General features: G+C 43.0%; 1 protein-coding gene across 1 annotated transcript in view; it reads left to right on the top strand.

Annotated features, from left to right (window-relative positions):
- AATF (apoptosis antagonizing transcription factor) overlaps window positions 1-22,182 on the top strand; it is a 144,095-nt gene that overhangs the window by 552 nt on the left and 121,361 nt on the right. Inside the window, exon 2 of the mRNA XM_077295312.1 lies at window positions 9,105-9,296. Within this exon, the coding sequence (XP_077151427.1) occupies window positions 9,105-9,296 (192 nt within the window). The remainder of the gene's footprint in view (window positions 1-9,104; window positions 9,297-22,182) is intronic.

The following is a 22,182-nucleotide window of genomic DNA, read 5'->3' as shown; positions in this document are numbered from 1 at the left end:
TAGTGGGGGCATGTGTGAGTGCTGTAAGGTGGTGGATGAGCGGAACCTGTGCGTGGTGGGGGTGCGTTTGCGTGCTGTGGACGGAGCTGCTCAGGAGTTGTGTCCTCTAGACCCCACAGTGGGGTTGTTCTGACCCCACGGCAGCTCCTTATCACACATGTCTCTGGCATGCCATCGGGTCCATCGTGGCATAGGAGTAGCAGGGGCACATACCTGTTGTGCAGGCATCACAGCCCTATATTGGCTCCTCACATGAGTGGGGCTTTTGCCCTTTGTGTGATGGAGCGGTGCCCACCTGCCCCAGTCATGCCCTAGATTTCATGAGACGCTGTGTAAGAGATCGGGGCACTCAGAGAAGACGTGCCAGTTCTGTGTTTGGTTTATTGTGGAGCAATTCAAGCAGAAAGTGACGTTTCATTCTCACAATGAGAACGGCTTCAGATTTCTGGGTTGTTTATGTCCATGTGGAAAACACAAAGTAATATAGCATGGGATGGTGGAACTGGCACATTACTCTTACAGGAGTTCTACCGTCTCACAGCGCTGACCATCCACAGAAAATCAGACGTTTTCTGAGTGGCCGATCTTTCACAATATTGGATTGAGGGTAGGACCCTACTTATGCTGCTCTTGCATCAGCAATGCTGTGTCCTCCACGTTGTGGCACCAGTGGCCCATGGTTTCCGCATACATTGCTGCAAACCACCTCTGTCCTGTGCACTGAGCCCCACACTGTGAGGCAGAGCTCTGTATGTAGCCCAGTGTCCATGGCTCTTCCCACGGAGGAGAATTCTCTGTGGTGAGAATCCTGCTGACAATCATACCTGATGAAAGGTCTAAATCTCTGGGATTCATGATAAAGCAGATCCATCGGAGTGTTGTGGAGGGAAGACGCCACTGGTGTGAAGAGCGCTTTATAACTTCATATCATGAACCACAGGGACACATTCTGTCAGAGCGACCCTCCATCCTGACTCTATTGTTATGGATTAATGATGCAAAAGTGCAACAATGTTCTCTGAGCAAAATAAGAATATTCCATCAGAGGTTTACAAGTAATGTTTTTCCCATAAAGTAAAGGTAGAAATTTCTTCCAGGCTGGTGATTTATACAATAGTCTTCAACAACCGTCCTGCTGGTATAAGAGGCGCAGAAGGCCGGATAAAATAGGCAAATCTTTGGCACTCCTTCTGCTACGGCTATCTCATTATTCCTGTGTATGCTGTCCACTAGAATTTCATTAATCCATACATACATACATATACATGTGTCTGATCCCTGAAACTCAAATCATGTTACTCTAATCCATATTGCGGGTCAGATTTGGCCATTACAGTGGTTGGCCACTATTTTCCTTGAGATAGGATATCAATATTTGATCAATGAGCGAGTGACACCGCTGTTACCAGCATTGGCTGGAAGTTATCAGACCCTAGAAGTCAACGTCGACCCTTTAACGAGCCTTGCAATATGACTTGGGATAAAAGCCAAAACCAGAATCTCAATTTGCAGACGCTGTTTCGGGGTGCTGCTCTTCATCAGTATAAAGTTTGAGATCCGGTTTGGCTGGGTGAGAGGCGTCTGAATTTTAAAAATAAAGGTTTAGATCCCTAGTACACCAAGCAGATTTTTCTTTGTATTTTTATGCATGAAGATACTGACTCCAAATCATCATCTGTGATTTTATTGAAATCCCTTTTTCATTATTTTTTTTCTTGACGTGTGGTTTCCTCTATTTTTTTTTTTTTTTTGCAGCAAACTCTTCAAAATGGCGAATGCAGTTGATGAATTTGGCACTAACTATATCCAAATTGCTTTTTATTTCTGTCTTTAACAAAGTTTTGTGACTTTAGTGTACAAATTTGCAAATCCTTTTAGGGAATGTGCACACGTAGGAAAAGAGGTGCAGAATTTTCTGCACAAAATCCGCATCTCCTGGCAGAATCCGCAGCCGTGGATTTTGTGCAGAATTGATGCGGATTTTCTGCGGATTTTGCCACTGCGGATTTTTAACATGGAGGAGTGCAGAAACGCTGCAGATCCGCACAAAAGAAGTGACATGCACTTTTTTGAAATCCGCAGCTATTTTTTTCCCATTGCCTAACATTGTACTGTACATCACAGTGCGGATCTGCAGTGTTTCTGCGTGGAAAAATCCGCTGCGGATCCGCAGCAAATCCGCATCGTGTGCACATAGCCTTAAGAGGTCACTCATGTCTTGAAAGTACTCTGGATAGGGACTGGTGTGACATGCTCCAAAATAATGTGACATTTAGTAGGTCACATTTGGAGAATGTTACATTCATCTGGATAAGCAAATTTCACAAGTAAAAATGAAAAAACTTAGGCTAAGTTCACATGTCCAGTAATCATTCATTTGAAACTGATCCAGCAGTGATCAGTTATCTTAGCTGGGCAAGAAAGTTGTGCCGGTACACCTTTTTTGTCCAGCTGAAAAAGTGATTGCAACTGGATCCGTTATTTTAACATTGAAGTCTATGGAAAACTGATTTGTGAAGTAGCCGTCCGTTTTTCTTTCATTTGAAACGTATCCATTGTTTGCTTACTGGGTCATTTTCAAGCAGATGACTACTGGGCAGGTGAACGATCAGGTAATCCATTGGAAACTAATCCAGTAAGCAAAAAACAGATCTGTTCCAAATGGAAATAGAACGGATGGCTACTTGACAGATCCGTTTACCATAGACTTCAATGTTAAAGAAAAAAAAAAAACACAGATCCAGTAGCAATCAGTTTTCTAGCTGGACAGAAAAGTTGTCGGCACAATTTTTTTTGCTTTTCTCAGATCTGATTGCTGCTGGATCTTGGACTTGTGAACTTCGCCTTAAACAAGGCCAACATAAAAGGCGGCACAAAACGTATAGAGGGTGAGGAACAAATTGCCATAGAAATCTGGAGGCACAGTAATGATGAATCGAGGCCATTGTGGTTCTAACTGAAAAGCAGAATGTTAAAAAGAACAAATGAATAAATATTTACATTTATTTTCTGCCTTTATCAGTCAATGCAAAGTACTGACTCAAAATCCGAGCTGTCTGCATGAGACTTGATGAGTGCCATTAATGTAGAGGTTATCAAACATTTGTGTTACAGAAGAAAGTGGCATATTTTTTATTCTGTCATTTTGATATTTTTTTTGTAAAATGGAGGTCTGGGATTTCCAGACAGTGTGATTTGTTGGGGAGACAGCACGATGACCTAAATATCGTGCATCACCGTGTTAGACAGTGGAACATGACAGATATGTACATGTGGCTGAGATTTGCAACCTCTGAAGACAAAAGGCAGTATTCCAGAAACCCTGTCATTTGTTGTCATTCTTATGAATACTCAGCGGTGTGCCGACACGATCACTTCCACTGTCTATAGTGTGGATTGTAAATGTGCACAGAGCAAATTCGAAACTAAATCACTGACTTTTGGTAAAAAAAAAAAATATTCTATACACTGTATCTTATTGACGATTTATGACCAGGAAGAAATCTGAACTGTACAATATGCACATCAGATGTTTAGCCCAATGGTAAATTGAATAGTTTCTAAATCATCAGCAAAATTTAGTTTAAAGGGTTTGTCCACTATTGGGCAACTTCGTCTTAAACTCTAATATGCCCCATGTAAAATAAAGAATAATTCTACTTAACCTTCCAGTGCTGTCCACCAATGCTTCCATGATACTGTTCGCAGTGGACTATGATGGGCTGTAGCTTTAACAGTTCCGTCAGTCAGAGTTCTGCTCTGCAGCACTCACATTACATAACGATGTTTCTTGAGTGCCAAGCAGACACATTTTTGGAATGGCAGCGGTCTGAGAGGTGAGTATACGTTTGTTTTTTTAAAGTTGTCTGATCACTTTTACTACACAGTGAAAGGCATAAAATATATTTTAAAAAATTACTGAATTGTAGGTGTTTGTTTATTTTTTGCCCAAAAAATCTGAATATAAAGCTATAAAAAAATTATTGTGCATAAAAAAATGTCATAAAAACAAATACAGCTGTGTCAATATGGCAAAGAAAAACGACTACTAAAGTTTGTGTGCAAAAATGGCAAAACCAAAGAAAACCTCTAAATCTGGTGTATCTAATCATACCGGCCTGAATAATAAAGCAGTCTTATCACGTTTACCACAAATCCTAACCACGTGGTGCATGTTGTGAAAAAAAAAATATTGAACTGCATTTTATTCATTCTGCCTCCCAAAAATTTTGAATAAAGCTCAGTTCACATTTATCCTGTGCTCTACGCTGAGCACTTACCTCAGGGTTTCCATCTAAAACAATGAAAAATGTGATTTAAATGTAACCCCTGACTGAACCACTCTATAAAATGTGGCATATGGAGACACTTTGGACTCTGACTGGCCCTTGTCCTGTCTTTGTAGGTGTGCACAAAAGTGTGGTTTACCACGGATAAGTTCATGCCTAAAGACAGGAACCACTACAACAGAGACCAGAGAGAGTCCAAAGTGACTCCAACTGCAAATAAAATCCCCAAAATACATCTAAATCATGTTTTCTGGGGATTTAGTTTGACACCCAGACACAAAAGCTCACCGTAAAACAGGATAAATGTGAACATGGCCTTAAAAGCAGTTAAAAAGCCCAAACTGCAGCCAGCTTCCACATGTTTGGCATTGCTATAGCGAACCTGCTGAATAGCCTATTTCCAGAAGCACAAGCTGGCATAATGTGTTGGGCACTAAGCTACAGTTTTCACTCTGCAGCATCTACTCCGTACTTTATAGCAGGGGTCTTAAACTTGGCTGGATAAAATGGGCTTCACATAGAAAAAATGTGAATTTGGGGGGCTTCAATCTTTGCAGGACAAAGTGACATTTTTATTGATATTTATTTCCTATACAACTTTTGATCATTTTCTTGAACAGTTTTGGCATACCGGTACTTATTATTATTATTTTTTAACTGGCATTTATCATATGAGTTATGCTAGTTTTATACAGTGGGGCAAAAAAGTATTTAGTCAGTCAGCAATAGTGCAAGTTCCACCACTTAAAAAGATGAGAGGCGTCTGTAATTTACATCATAGGTAGACCTCAACTATGGGAGACAAACTTAGACAAAAAATTCCAGAAAATCACATTGTCTGTTTTTTTATCATTTTATTTGCATATTATGGTGGAAAATAAGTATTTGGTCAGAAACAAAATTTCATCTCAATACTTTGTAAAATATCCTTTGTTGGCAATGACAGAGGTCAAACGTTTTCTGTAAGTCTTCACAAGGTTGCCACACACTGTTGTTGGTATGTTGGCCCATTCCTCCATGCAGATCTCCTCTAGAGCAGTGATGTTTTTGGCTTTTCGCTTGGCAACACGGATTTTCAACTCCCTCCAAAGGTTTTCTATAGGGTTGCGATCTGGAGACTGGCTAGGCCACTTCAGGACCTTGAAATGCTTCTTACGAAGCCACTCCTTCGTTGCCCTGGCGGTGTGCTTTGGATCATTGTCATGTTGAAAGACCCAGCCACGTTTCATCTTCAATGCCCTTGCTGATGGAAGGAGGTTTGCACTCAAAATCTCACGATACATGGCCCCATTCATTCTTTCATGTACCCGGATCAGTCGTCCTGGCCCCTTTGCAGAGAAACAGCCCCAAAGCATGATGTTTCCACCACCATGCTTTACAGTAGGTATGGTGTTTGATGGATGCAACTCAGTATTCTTTTTCCTCCAAACACGACAAGTTGTGTTTCTACCAAACAGTTCCAGTTTGGTTTCATCAGACCATAGGACATTCTCCCAAAACTCCTCTGGATCATCCAAATGCTCTCTAGCAAACTTCAGACGGGCCCGGACATGTACTGGCTTAAGCAGTGGGACACGTCTGGCACTGCAGGATCTGAGTCCATGGTGGCGTAGTGTGTTACTTATGGTAGGCCTTGTTACATTGGTCCCAGCTCTCTGCAGTTCATTCACTAGGTCCCCCCGCGTGGTTCTGGGATTTTTGCTCACCGTTCTTGTGATCATTCTGACCCCACGGGGTGGGATTTTGCGTGGAGCCCCAGATCGAGGGAGATTATCAGTGGTCTTGAATGTCTTCCATATTCTAATTATTGCTCCCACTGTTGATTTATTCACTCCAAGCTGGTTGGCTATTGCAGATTCAGTCTTCCCAGCCTGGTGCCGGGCTACAATTTTGTTTCTGGTGTCCTTTGACAGCTCTTTGGTCTTCACCATAGTGGAGTTTGGAGTCAGACTGTTTGAGGGTGTGCACAGGTGTCTTTTTATACTGATAACAAGTTTAAACAGGTGCCATTACTACAGGTAATGAGTGGAGGACAGAGGAGCCTCTTAAAGAAGAAGTTACAGGTCTGTGAGAGCCAGAAATCTTGATTGTTTGTTTCTGACCAAATACTTATTTTCCACCATAATATGCAAATAAAATGATTAAAAAAAACAGACAATGTGATTTTCTGGATTTTTTTTTCTCAGTTTGTCTCCCATAGTTGAGGTCTACCTATGATGTAAATTACAGACGCCTCTCATCTTTTTAAGTGGTGGAACTTGCACTATTGCTGACTGACTAAATACTTTTTTGCCCCACTGTAGCTCTGGTCGTAATGGATGTGGCGATAGCAAATGTGAACCTTTTTTGTGTTTTTTTTGTTTGTTTGTTTTTGTTTAGGCATATATTTAGGCTTTTTTTTTTTTTACAATTTTGTTTCCCCCAATTGGCCACATAAAGTAATATTGTTTTGCAATTGACACTATATAGTAATTCTGGCAAACCTCTTGTAGTAATGGGCCCCATCCTGGTCACAATATTAATAGACCATGATTGAGGCATGACAGCCAAAACATGTTGGTCCTGTTCATGCCTGTGGCCTGTCTTATGTACACACTCTTTTAATCCAAATAATAAATGTGAAGTTTTAACAAAGAAAAGGACATGTATTTCCCTGGAATCTTTTTTTCTAATATAACATTTTAGTACAAAAAAATATATTTTTTTAACTCTATGATCCATTGTTCAAAAAATTCTGTGAGGCATCAGTTTCATCATAATGCTCACTAGACCCCCAGATGAAATCTTTGAGGTACGGTATATAATTTCCAAATTAGGATCGCTTTTGAAGAGTTTTTGCTTTCCATCACATAAGGGGCATTGCAAATGCCATTCACAATCTATTCCATCAAAATCTATGTTCCTTGTGTTCGAACGCTAGTGTATGACCTCATATAGTGCATTGATGCATTTGGTAGAGATTGACAAAATTGCACACCAAAAATTAAATAGTGCTTCTGCCCTTCCAAGCCCTGCCGTGTGCCCAGACAGTAGTTTCTGGTACTATCAGGTACAGCCGTATTTTTAGAGAAATTGTGTAAAAATTAACTCCATTTAGTTTTATAACCCCTTGTAAAAATGGAAAAAATTGACACTACAGCAACAATTTAGCTTTAAAAAAAAATGTTGTTTTTCATTCCACTAAATTCTTCTCTGTAATCCATGCTGAATGCAGCAGCCAGGATTATATTCCTGTCCAACCGCTACACCGATGCCTACATCCTGTGCCAGGCATTGCACCTGTTGCCCATCCGCTACAGAGTCCAATATAAGCTTATCACTCCCGTCTCCAAGACTTCTCGCGTGCTGCGTCCATTCTCTGGAATGCACTACCCTGGACAATTCGATTTAATTCCCAATACCCACAGTTTTAAGCTTGCCCTAAAAATGCACTTCTTTAGACTGGCTTATCACCTCACCTCACTAAGGTATTCCTGTTTTGCCCTTCCCAAATTTTCCTCCAAATCTGGTCCCTTGTAGCATCTGTTTGCACAGCCTCTGTGTCTGTACTGTACACATACTGGCTGGTGACCGGTTCATGGAGCATTATGAGAATGCTCTATTTATTATATTGATAACTGGACCATGTAATACAAGCACTTCTTGCCATTTATTTTCATGTCCTCATAGATTGTAAGCTTGCGGGCAGGGCACTCGCTCTTTATGATATTTGTTGAGTTGTGTTACTCTGTAATGTCTTTACTGTCTGTATAAGTCCACTCTGTAATGTAAAGTGCTGCGGAATATGCTGGCGCAACAGAAATAAAAATAATTTTTATTCCACATTGTGTTAATTACTGTCAACTTCCTGATTCCTGGCAGCAGCTTTGAATTTTTAGGGGTACGATCTTTAAAATAGTATCAATTTTGGGTATTCCCAAATAGGCCCTTGCCAAAGGCACATTGAAACTGAATAAGTCCATAAGAAATGTCCTTGAACATTTTTTTTTGCTTAAATTGATGCAAAATGTTTAAGCACTCAAACGTTGGAGAAAAATAAAAGGACATTTGAAAAATTATGCTAACTAACATAAAGTAGACATGTAAAATGTTATTTACTAACTTTTTTTGTGTGTGGTATTACTATCTGGCTCAAGGTTATAATAAAAATGAAAGTTAGAAATGTCGCAGGTTTTTTTTTGTGTCAAATTTCAGATATTTTCTTAAACAAAAAACATATTGACCAAATAATACCACTAATATAAAGTACAATGGCACCGATTTAATTAAGATTGGTGTTTTCTATGTCTTAATAAAGGGAGCGCTGGAGTAAGATGAGCCAAATGTTTTAAGAGATGAATTTGGTTCATCTTTTAACTGTCTTACGCCACTACAGTTTTCAAGCTGATACTAACAGACCCGCTGACTTAGGCTACGTTCACATTCGCGGCGGGCGCCGCAGCGTCGGGCGCCGCAGCGGCGCCGCATGCGTCATGCGCCCCTATATTTAACATGGAGGCGCATGGACATGCGTCGCACTTGCGTTTTGCGTCGCTGCGGCGCCCGCGTCCGGCCGCAGAGGACGCAGCAAGTTGCATTTTTGCTGCGTCCAACTTTCGGCCAAAAAGGACGCATGCGGGGCAAAACGCAGCGTTTTAGCGTGCGTTTTGCCGCGTTTTTGTTTGCGTTGTGCGCTGCGGCGCCGACGCTGCGGCGCACAACGCAAATGTGAACGTAGCCTTATATTGTGCTTGGATTCTTATACATAATGTGACTATTTTATACATGTATCACTATCGAGTCTTCATGTTTGTTTGTTTTTTTGTTTCTTTTCAGTTACTGCTGCTAAGGTTATCGACAAATTTGATGAAGGTGGAATTGATGAAGATGATGGAGTTATACTTCGAAACCTAAAGAAAAACACGGTTACTTTCCTTTCTGATACAGATAAAAAGTACTTGGGGAAAGCTACATCCCGGAAAGATTTAAAAGCAGAGTTGGGCGAGGACTCTTTCTCTGAAAATTCTGGTGAGGTTTAGTTTGTTAGTGTTTTGCTGTGGCCAATTATGTTGTTTTATCATTACTTTAATCATATTTTACAGTAAAGTAAAAAAATGAACATTTTTACATCTAGGTCAACCAATTCTCATGGTTTTAATAGTTCTGCAAAACTACTGTATATTCAGAAAAGGTTATTAACCCCTTACTGCCATCGGACAGGATAGTATGTCTGATGGCAGTATCCCCGCTTTGATGTGGGTTCCGGTGGTGAGCATGCATTAAACCCTGTTTTGAACAGCTGACGTGCCCGCAATAGGCGCAGGTGGAATCGTGATCCAACCGTGCCTATTAACTAGTTAAATGTCGCTGTCAAACTGACAAGCGCTTCCGGACGGAAATGCGCGCATCGGGGACCCCCGTCACATCATCGCATGATCAGTGGAGTAGGGTCCCAGGAGGCAGAGTCGCTGCTGCAGGAATGGGGTGATGCTGCGGGCCCCAGGCTGGAAGAAGGGGGAGTTCAGCAGTATAAGGATGAGGTGGGACCCGGGCTTTTACAAAATATCAGGAGTGTACGCATTCCCCATCCTTTTCACTGCTGTGGACTTTGGGAAAATGGCCACAGGAGGCAGCGCATGCGCAGATCAAGATCGCCACCTGTGACCATTTTCTTGAAGGCCATTGCAGTGAAAAGGATGTAGAGTGCTGGGACTCCTGACATTTTCTGAAAGCCTCTTCTGGGAAAAGGGGGAAAGGAACATTCCCACTCTTGCCAGCCCGGGGTCCTCAGCATTGCCTCACTTCTGCCTCCACTGTTGCCACCAGTTTTCTGTAGCAGCGACCCTGCTCCACCGCAGAAGACACCCCCTCCCTTTCTCCTTTCCCGGTAATCTACATTCGGATTGTAAGACTCACTCTCATTTTCCAAATTTTAGGGGAAAAAAGTGCGTGTGTATTAATCTGAAAAAATACAGTACTATACTTTACTACATCCAAACACAAGGATCGAGTGTGGTTCAGTGAAGTAAATAATTATTTGATCCCTTACTGATTTTGTAAGTTTGTCCACTGACAAAGACATGAAGTCTATAATTTTAAAGGTAGGTAATTTTTAACATTGAGAGATAGAAAGAATGAATGAATGAATATATATACAGTACAGACCAAAAGTTTGGACACACCTTCTAATTTAAAGATTGTTCTGTATTTTCATGACTATGAAAATTGTACATTCACACTGAAGGCATCAAAACTATGAATTACACATGTGGAATTATATACTTAACAAAAAAGTGTGAAACTGAAATTATGTCTTATATTGTAGGTTCTTCAAAGTAGCCACCTTTTGCATTACTGACTGCTTTGCACACTCTTGGCATTCTGTTGCTGAGCTTCAAGAGGTAGTCACCGGAAATGGTTTTCAGTTCACAGGTGTGCCCTGTCAGGTTTAATAAGTAGGATTTCTTGCCTTATAAATGGGGTTGGGACTATGAGTTGTGTTGTGCAGAAGTCTGGTGGATACACAGCTGATAGTCCTACTGAATACACTGTTAGCTGCTTTTTTCTTGCCATAATACAAATTCTAAGTAAAGAAAAACGAGTAGCCATCATTACTTTAAGAAATGAAGGTCAGTCAGTCCGAAAAATTGGGAAAACTTTGAAAGTGTCCCCAAGTGCAGTGGCAAAAACCATCAAGCGCTACAAAGAAACTGGCTCACATGAGGACCGCCCCAGGAAAGGAAGACCAAGAGTCACCTCTGCTTCTGAGGATAAGTTTATCCGAGTCACCAGCCTCAGAAATCGCAGGTTAACAGCGTCTCAGATTAGAGACCAGGTCAATGCCACACAGAGTTCTAGCAGCAGACACATCAATACAACAAATGTTAAGAGGAGACTTTGTGCAGCAGGCCTTCATGGTAAAATAGCTGCTAGGAAACCACTGCTAAGGACAGGCAACAAGCAGAAGAGACTTGTTTGGGCTATAGAACACAGGGAATGGACATTAGACCAGTGGAAATCTGTGCTTTGATCTGATGAGTCCAAATGTGAGATCTTTGGTTCCAACCACCGTGTCTTTGTGCGACACAGAAAAGGTGAACGGATGGACTCTACATGCCTGGTTCTCACAGTAAAGCATGGAGGAGGAGGTGTGATGGTGTGGGGGTGCTTTGCTGGTGACACTGTTGGGGAGTTATTCAAAATTGAAGGCATACTAAACCAGCATGGCTACCACAGCATCTTGCAGCGGCATGCTATTCCATCCGGTTTGCGTTTTGTTGGATCATCATTTATTTTTCAACAGGACAATGACCCCAAACACACCTCCAGGCTGTGTAAGGGCTATTTGACCAAGAAGGAGAGTGATGGGGTGCTACACCAGATGACCTAGCCACCACAATCACCAGACCTGAACCCAATTGAGATGGTTTGGGGTGAGCTGGACCGCAGAGTGAAGGCAAAAGTGCCAACAAGTGCTAAGCATCTCTGGGAACTCCTTCAAGATTGTCGGAAGACCATTCCCGGTGACTACCTCTTGAAGCACATCAAGAGAATGCCAAGATTGTGCAAAGCAGTCATCATAGCAAAAGCTGGCTACTTTGAAGAACCTAGAATATAAGACATAATTTCAGTTGTTTCACACTTTTTTGTTAAGTATATAATTCCACATGTGTTAATTCATAGTTTTGATGCCTTCAGTGTGAATGTACAATTTTCATAGTCATGAAAATACAAAAAAATCTTTAAATGAGAAGGTGTGTCCAAACTTTTGGTCTGTACTGTATCTCTGGTTTAAGGGCATAAAAACTTTGAAAATTGCAAAATTTTCATCAAAATTCCAATATTTTCACAAACTTAAAAAATACAACCTAAATTTACCACTAATATGAAGTACAATTTGCCATGAAAAAAACATTGAAGCGTTCCAAAGTTATTACCACATAAAGTCACACAGGTAAACGTTTGCCTCATCAGGAAGGTGAAAAAACAGGCGTGGAGGTTAAAAATATCAACATTCTGGTACTGTACTCCTATGACATGCGTTTGCATGGAACTCTAAAATTATCTATTGTTTAGGTTTCCCAAAGGCAAAATAGATTATAGCCCTTTCTCGCCAGAGCCTGTTTTCACCGTCCTGACCAGGCCAATTTTTACAATTCTGACCAGAGTCACTTTATGAGGTAATTACTCTGGAACGCTTCAACGGATCCCACTGATTCTGAGAATGTTTTTTCATGACATATTGTACTTTGTGATAGTGGTAACATTTCGTCAATATGACTTGCATTTATTTGTGAAAATATAAAAAATTTGGCAATGTTCAAACTTTTAATTTTTATGCCCTTAAACTGTAGAGTTATGTCACACATGTCTACTTTACATCAGCACACTTTTTGAAACATATTTCTTTGTTAGGAAGTTAGAAGGGTTGGAAGTTGACCAGCAATTACTTCCATCAAAATTTACAATACCATTTTTTAGGGACCACATCACATTTGAAGTGACTATGACAGAAAAACAAAAAACAAAAGTGACATCATTTGAAAAACTGCACCCCTCAAGGTGCTCAAAACCACATTCAAGAAGTATATTAACCTATTAAGTGCTTCACAGGAACTAAAGCAATGTGCAAGGAAATAATGAAAGTTTTATTATTTCCCACAAAAATGTAACTTTAGCCTCAAATTTAGCAATTTTACATTCTTTATATTTTAGTGCAAAGTACGTTTCTATCGAATTTTGTATATAGTGTATATATAGTATACTATATAATGAACTATTCTATATGAATAACAAATTAACGTGACTACTAATAAAGTATTGGTAAAACAATTGCGATCAAGCCTAAGGGTATGTTCCCACGGTCAGTAATCGGCAGCATTTTGGATGCAGCACGTCCGCTCCGTCCAAAGCCCTGCCGGCTTTTGAACGCAGGTGAATCCACATGTGTTCATTGAACCGTGCGGAATCAATGCGCCCAATACATTGGACTGGTGATATTTATTTTGCGGAGACTGAGGGTCTCCGCAAGATAAATAGACATGCTGCGGTCTCTGAAGGGAAGCGGGTGCGGTGCACACATAGTGGAGATGGAATTTCTTGAAATCCCCTCCACTATGCTGTAACATCTGGCCGCTGCGGGTTGGACGCTGCGGATGTACGCAGCCTGCAACCCGCAGCGTTTACTGACGTGGGAACATACCCTACCTAACACTAAGCCATTGCCAGTAGCACTTGTCACACTGTTTTACTCTTCGCCACGACAGCACCCTACTGGAGAGAGGGATCCGCCCCGCAGGAACAGGAAACCTATTGAGAAATAAATGGGGGCGGTCCGCCTCTCCTCCTCAGTTTAGGTTTCCTGTTCCTGCGGGAACGACAGGACTCTTACTGAGAAGACATACCTGGGCTTGCATGCCGCCTGCGCAGTATCCGTGAGAACGGCAGGGGCTGCGGCTCAGAAGCAGCGTCGGGGGAGTTCCGTTAGACGGCTCCCCCCTCGTCTGATGGAGCGGGCAGACGGCCGGGTCCGGGAAAGGCCGACCGGCGTCCTTCCCAGCGTGCGGTACGGCAGCAGGAGCCGGGTAAGGTGACCTTCCAGCGGCCGGCGTGGAATCCCGGGCCGCGCGTGCGCCGACCGCCGCACATACAGGCTACCCCGGAAGTGGTTCTTGGACTTCCGGGGCGCCTAGGCCGGATCCAGGGCGGGGGAGCCGGCACTGATCTGCGCATGCGCGAGAAAAAAAAAAAAAAAAACGTTTTGGCGCTCTATTTAAAGCGCTCACTAACGCTGAATCGGCGATGCAGAGATGTCATCCCCAGGTGCCATGGACCCTACAACCGGAGTTCCAGTACCCCCCGCCAAAGATCACGCCAGAGGATCCTCGGACACCGCTCGTAAAAGCGACGGTTCCAGAACAGGATCTCGGCCTTCTGATCCGGTATTATTTGCTTCACTGGGTGAGTTGTGAACTCTACCTATTAAGCTAACGCTGTCTCCCTATCTCTCTCTTTTCCCTTTCTCTCTCTACTTACACGCTTAGAGCAAAAAACGACAAAAAACGAAGCACAGGGAATGTGCCTTGTGTAACCAGCCCCTCCCTGACTCATACCCCAAAAAACTTTGTGAGGACTGTTTAAAAGAAACACAGGGAGCAGCAGTGTCCATTACGGACCTACGGGCCATTATTAGAGAAGAACTAAAAAATATGACCCAGGAAAAACCGCGTAGTTCTAAATCTAAAACGCCAACACTTGTGTCAGACTCCGACAGTGACCAACCGATACTGTCAGATGCCTCCCTATCATCATGTCCAGCGTCATCATCCTCATCAGAGATTGAGGGACGCTCATGTTTCCCCTTGGACAGTGTGGACAACTTGGTAAAATCTATTCGAAATACCATGGGGTGTGAGGAGTCTAAGGGTGCGCAAACCGCGCAAGAAATAATGTTCGCGGGTTTGGCAGACAGAAAGAGGAGATGTTTTCCGGTTATTCCAGCAGTGAAAACATTGATTAAAAGAGAGTGGGAGAAGCAAGATCAGAGAGGCTTTCTACCCTCAGCCTCAAAACGCAAATATCCGTTTAGTGACGAGGAGCTTCTTACTTGGACCAAAGTCCCTAAGGTCGACGCAGCTGTAGCCTCTACCTCCAAACAATCCACTCTACCTGTGGAGGATGCGGGACTATTGGTCGATCCTTTGGATCGTAAGGCTGAATCATCCCTTAAACGTTCCTGGGAAGCGGCTACAGGGATATTCAAACCTGCAGTAGCCAGCACTTGCGCGGCCCGGTCAATGATCATCTGGATTGATCAGTTAGACCAGCAAATTGAAAAGAAAAGCTCGAGGGAAAAACTAAGAGCAGCCATCCCTTTAATACGAGGAGCAGCGGCCTTTCTGGCAGACGCCTCCGCCGACTCACTCCGTTTAGCAGCAAGATCTGCGGGCCTTGTAAATAACGCAAGAAGAGCCCTATGGATGAAGAGTTGGAAAGGGGACGCGCAATCTAAGTCTAAAATATGCGCAATCCCATGTGAGGGTGAGTACCTCTTTGGTAAAACCTTAGATGAGATACTCAAAAAGGCAAAGGACAGGAAGAAAGCTTTTCCTGAAACCTCTATTCCGTTTTACAGGAGAGCCTTTAAAAGGAGGCCGTTTGGCAAAAGGAGGCAAACGGATAGGTCTACAACATGGACCCCTAAAGACGACAAGCAGAGAGGTACCATGTTTAGAAGACCCAACCCCCCAAAAGACAAATACTGAGGACATACCAGTTGGGGGCAGACTTAAATTTTTCACCACCCAATGGGAGAAGATAACATCTAGCTCGTGGGTTTTAAATATCGTCCGAGATGGAATTAAATTAAAATTCTCTCGTGTACCCCACGAGTCTTATATTATAACAACTCTCAGCTCGCCTATACAGCAACAGGCTTTAGAGCTTGAAATTCAAACCCTAATATCAAAACGGGTCCTAGTCCAAGTGCCAGTGGGACAGGAGGGTAGGGGATTCTATTCTCCCCTATTCTTAATCTCTAAGCCCGACGGTTCTTTCAGAACCATCATAAACCTTAAAAAACTCAATTCATTCATTGAAAATTATACATTTAAAATGGAGTCCATTAGGTCCACCATAAAACTCCTCTTCCCAAACTGTATGATGGGGGGCATTGATCTAAAGGATGCTTACTATCATCTCCCCATTCATAACAGATACCAAAAATTCCTCAGAGTGGCGGTAAAAATCAACAACGAGGTTCGTCACTTCCAGTATGCGGCCTTACCCTTCGGCCTCTCAACAGCGCCGAGGATCTTCACCAAGATAATGCTAGAGGTGATGGCATACCTACGCCAGAAGGAAACTTTGATTGTGCCCTATCTGGATGACTTTTTGGTAATAGGAAATTCAGTTACTCAATGTGCCGATCGTTTGGCTCACGCAATTTCCTCTCTACAGGACCTGGGCTGGATAATCAATACCGACAAATCCAGACTCACTCCGCTTTCCCGTCAGGCGTTTTTGGGGTTCCAGTTAGACTCCATATCTCAAAAGTGTCTCCTGCCGCAGGTAAAAATCCTACTGATCAGACACAAAGTCCTAGCCGCAATAACTAATCCTCGTATATCCCTAAGACAAGCTATGTCGTTACTAGGGTCTCTTATCTCTTGTATACCAGCAGTGAGATGGGCTCAACACCACACTCGAGTCCTACAACATCAAATTTTACAAGAGGATAGACGGTTATTTGGTCACCTAAATACAAAAATAACCTTATCTCAGGAGGTTTTAACTTCCTTAGAGTGGTGGCTAGACTCAAACCATTTGTTGAGTGGGGTTCCATGGGTAATAACGCCATCTCACACCATAACCACTGACGCCAGTCCTCATGGATGGGGCGCTCATATGGGGAACGATTATTGCCAGGGTTTATGGAGCAGGGAAGAAAATTGCAGCTCCTCTAACTTTAAAGAACTGAATGCTGTAAAATACGCCTTATACCATTTCCTCCCACAGATTCGGGGGAAAGACGTCAGAGTCCTGTCCGACAACACCACCACGGTGGCGTATCTAAATCGGCAAGGAGGTACGCGATCAGAGACTCTGATGTCTTCTGCTACGGAAATCTTAAATCTAGCAGAAAGTCACCTAACATCCCTTACTGCATTGCACATAAGGGGAGCAAGCAATCAGCAGGCGGACTTCTTAAGCAGACACACCCTGAGACAAGGAGAGTGGTGTCTAAACCAGCAGATATTTCTGGACATAATATCTCTTTGGGGCCGTCCTCAGATAGATCTCTTCGCCACAAGGAAAAACAGAAAAGTCCGGAGATTTGCTTCTCTATCTCCAGCGGATCATCCAGACATTCTGGACGCTCTCCAAGCCCCTTGGCAGTTCAGTCTGGCGTACGCGTTTCCTCCGATCATATTGCTTCCTCAAGTTATACGCAAAATCAGGGAAGAAGGGGCGAGAGTTGTACTGATAGCTCCATTCTGGCCCAAGAGACCATGGTTCTCATGGTTACAGACCATGTCGGTCTCAGATCCTTGGGTCCTCCCCTCAACGCCCAACCTTCTCTTCCAGGGTCCGTTTTTCCACCCTCAGGTGGACAATCTACACCTGACGGCCTGGAACTTGAGAGGCAGATGTTAAGATCGAGAGGATTCTCGGGGGGTTTAATTGATACGCTTCTCCATAGTAGAAAACCCTCCACCACAAAAATCTATACAAGAGTATGGAGAAAATTTTTTCAATTCCATACATCTACCGACACATCAGAAATTCCGATACATTCTATCCTGGAGTTTCTTCAAAAAGGGAGAGAACTAGGTCTAACTGTAAACACCTTAAAGGTTCATGTTTCAGCGCTAGGAGCCCTCTATGGCCATAACATCGCGCGGGATAGATGGGTATCCAGATTTATTACGGCCTGCGAAAGAATGAATCCAGTTAACATACCTAGAATTCCACCCTGGGATTTAAATTTAGTCTTACAAGCCCTAACAGACTCTCCATTCGAGCCAATAGACTCAATACCAATTAAATGTCTATCACTAAAAACGGCCCTCTTGGTAGCACTGACTTCAGCTAGGAGAATCAGTGACATCCAAGCACTCTCTATAGATCCACCTTTTTTGTTAACCTTTCAGGATAAGCTAATTCTTAAACCAGACCCTTCCTACCTGCCCAAAGTAGCAAAAAAATTCCACAGGTCACAAGAAATAATCTTGCCCACTTTCTTCAGTAATCCATCCACTCCTGAAGAACAAAAATATCACACTCTAGACGTTAAAAGAGTAGTGTTAAAATACATTGAAAAGACCAGCAGCTGGCGACAGAGTAGGGCTCTGTTTATTTCCTTCCAGGGCGTCAAGAAGGGTCATGGAGTAACAAAAAGCACCTTATCCCGGTGGATCAGAGAGGCTATCAGACTGGCTTACTCCGCGAGGAAAGAAAACCCTCCGGAAGGCATAACGGCACACTCTACCAGAGCGATGGCATCCTCCTGGGCAGAGAGGGGAGACGTCCCGATTGAAACTATATGTAAGGCGGCAACGTGGTCAAACCCTTCTACATTTTATAACCACTATAGGCTAGACCTATCGTCAACTTCTGACCTAGACTTTGGCAGGACTGTCCTCAGCACGGTGGTCCCCTCCCTAGGTGATGGTCTCTGAAAGATCTCCAGTAGGGTGCTGTCGTGGCGAAGAGTAAAAAGCCGGATTACTCACCGGTAATGCTCTTTTAGTGAGTCCACGACAGCACCCTCTTACATCCCTCCCTAGATTAATATAATACATATTATTTGAGTAAAATCCTTTTAACCATAAGCAAATAAGTTTAAACAATGAAATAAATGATATTTGCCTAATACTGGCGGTCCTCCGGGTACTCTGAAATCAAAACTGAGGAGGAGAGGCGGACCGCCCCCATTTATTTCTCAATAGGTTTCCTGTTCCTGCGGGGCGGATCCCTCTCTCCAGTAGGGTGCTGTCGTGGACTCACTAAAAGAGCATTACCGGTGAGTAATCCGGCTTTTCTCCTCGGGTCTCTCGCCGACAGAAGATCAGAGGAGAAACAGCGTTTTATGACGCAAATTGCTCAGGAAAGTTTGCTAATACAACAAACTTTCCCAGTGATTGCTCTCATTGGCTGGCTAAATGCTGACATCATCAGGATCTGAGCCAATCGAATCTCGATGAGATCAGGGGTCACAGTCAGCGTTCTGCATCAGAATGCCCACGTTTTGAAGTTACGTGGATTCCCGACCAGAACAAAACCGCCGACCGTAGACAAATGTCAGTGCTGCACAAAGCTATGCAGTCGCCGACGTTTATCTACCGTAGGCGGTCGCAAAGTGGTAGTAGTTAAATAGTATGGACAACCTTTGACATGAAAAAGAAATAGTTATTTAAAGCGAACCTGTCACCAGGTTTGGTCGATACGAGAAAAGGCCATCGCCTTTCAGGGCTTATCTACAGCATTCTATAATGCTATAGATAAGCCCCCAATCCGACCTGCAAGAGAAGAAAATAAGTTTTATTATACTCAACTGGGGGGGGCAGTCCGGTCTGATGGGCGTCGCAGGTCCTGGTCCGGTGCCTCCCATCTTCTTGCTATGCCGCCCTCCTGCATGCTTCACAGGCCCCCCGGCATCACGCTTCTGTGCAGGTGTACTTATCTGCCCTGTTGAGGGCAGAGCAAAGTACTGCAGTGTGCAGGCGCTGGGAGGGTCAGAGAGGCCAGGCTCCTGCACACTGCAGTACTTTGCCTCAACAGGGCAGACAATTGGGGCTTATCTACAGCATTATAGAATGCTGTATATAAGCCCTGAAAGGCAGTGGCCGTAACTCGTATCGGCTAAACCTGGTGACAGGTTGGCTGTAATTAGCGGTTACCTTTAGATTGTAAAACTGCACTAGCTTCAGTGTACAATCTTAATTCCTTTATTCATTTTCAGACTCTATGATAAGCAATTTGCAACCCATTTCGTGCCTCAGATTTTTCTGCTGTAGGAGTGCAGTATAGGTTGAATGTGAGGTTTGTGCCTGTTCAGGATGCTATTCTCTTCATTAGCTCAAACTGTACTGTGCAAAAGTTTGAGGCAGGTATGGAAAGATTCCTGCAAAGCAAGATTCCGCTGAAGTTGCCCTGGAAAATCCCCAAAATTTGGGTTAGGTGGATTAACCCTTCTCCAACGTTGGGCATAATAGTATGCTGATGTCTGACACCCTCCCTTTGATGTAGACTCCAGCGGTGAGCCCACATGTTTCCTGGAACATGTCAGCTGTTTTGAACAGCTGCGGGTGGAATCACGATCCACCCACAGCTCTTAACCCATTAAATGCCACTGTCAATCTCTGACAGCGGCATTTAACTCACGCTTATCGGAAGTGCACCGGAAATCCCGCCCATCGGTGACCCCTTCACGTGATCGTGGGTCACTGATGGGTTGGCATGACAACCCGAGGTCTCCAGCAGACCTCTATGGTTGTCATACCCCGATTGCTATGAGCGCTGCCCGGTGGTCGTCGCTCCTAGTAAGTGAGCATTTCTGCTACATACAGGCGATCTGATATAAGAGGAAATCGGACAACTGCAGCTTCTAGTCTTCCATGGAGGCTATTGAAGCAAGCAAAAAGTAAAAAAAAAAAAAAGGAACAAAAAGGTTTTTTAAAAATATAAACATTCAAATCACCCCCCTTTTTGCCTCATTCAAATAAAACAATAAAAAATATCAAATATACACCTATTTGGTATCTCTGCATTCAGAACAGCCTGATCTATCAATATAAAAAAAAATTAACCTGATTGCTAAATGGTGTAAGGAGAAAAAAATTAAAAACGTCAGAATTATTATTATTATTATTATTTATTGTTATAGCGCCATTTATTCCATGGCGCTTTACAAGTGAGGAGGGGTATACATAATAAAAACAGGTACAATAATCTTAAACAATACAAGTCATAACTGGTACAGGAGGAGAGAGGACCCTGCCCGCGAAGGCTCACAATCTACAAGGGATGGGTGAGAATACAGTAGGTGAGGATAGAATTGCGTTTTTTTGGTCAACGCTACCTTGCAATAACGGGCGATCATAAGATCGTATCTACACCAAAATGGTATCAATAAAAATGTCAGTTTGGCGTGCAAAAAATTATCCCTCACTGACCCGAGATCCCGAAAAATGGAGACGCTACAGGTCTGGGAAAGTGGTGCCATTATTTTTAACCAGAGGTTTTTTTTTTTTTTTTTTTTCACCACTAAATAAAAAAGAACCTAGACATGTTTGGTGTCTATGAACTTGTAATAATCTGGAGAATCATAATGGCAGGTCAGTTTTAGCATTTAGTGAACAGATTACAGTAAATAAAAACACCCAAAACAACTGTGGAATTGCAGTCTTTTTGCAATTCGCTGCACTTGGAATTTTTTTTAATTTTCCAGTACACGATATGTTAAAACCAATAGTGTCGCTCAAAAGTTCAACTTGTCCCGCAAAAACAAGCCCTCACATGACTATATTGACGGAAAAATAAAACAGTTATGGCTCTGGGAAGGAGGGGAGCAAAAAACGAAAATACCTCAGGTCACGAAGGGGTTAATTCCCTACTGATTGGCTAATCGATGGTAGGGTCCATCGGGTGTGGAGTCAGGGCTGACCAGGGGGCAGAGGTAGAGGAGGGCTTCTGGGGCCACAATTTCTTCTATGTGGTCTTCGGTCTTTGAAACTGCTCTTTTTCCACAAATCAACCTATCTCACCAAACGGAAATAGACGAGCAGCATTGACTATGGTTTTGCTTAGTTATATTTATCCGTTTGTGGGCAGAACCCACTGAGGGGTTTTCTGATATTCCCATCACGTTCTCTGTATCTGTTCTATCTTACCTTTATACTGACTACTATGTGTTGAATCTGCTCACATTTGTTCCTGGACCCAGTTGGATGAACACATAGGTGGGCTGCGCTGCTGGAGTGAATCCATTCTTTTGAAATGATCATGAGGAAAAGGTTTTTTTTCTTTACAATGCATTTCAACGCCATACTGGTGTCTTTTTCAAGTGAAAAAAAAATTGCTTTTTTCACTTGAAAAAGACGCCGGTACAGCATTGAAACGTGTTGTGAATAAAAAGCCTTTCCCTCATCATAATTTCAAAAGAATTGATTCACTCCAGCAGCGCAGCCCACCTACGTGTTCATCCAACCGGGTCCAATATCTCCTGGAGGATTGATTCCCCAGCCATGGGGCAGCAGCAGCTATTTTTCTTCCTGCCTACATAGGAGTTGTGCCTGTCACAACTCCATCAGGTGAGTGTAACCAGCCCTCTGCTACTCCCCCTCCATAGGGTATCGCCCTACTGTGCTCTGTTTCCCACTCCTAGATTACACTCATTTGTTCCTAATAATCA

This window comes from Ranitomeya variabilis, chromosome 3 (genome assembly GCF_051348905.1).
Source record: "Ranitomeya variabilis isolate aRanVar5 chromosome 3, aRanVar5.hap1, whole genome shotgun sequence".
NCBI lineage: Eukaryota > Metazoa > Chordata > Amphibia > Anura > Dendrobatidae > Ranitomeya > Ranitomeya variabilis.
The sequence above is the reverse complement of the archived record's forward strand: the minus strand, read 5'-3'. Positions and strand labels throughout refer to the sequence as shown.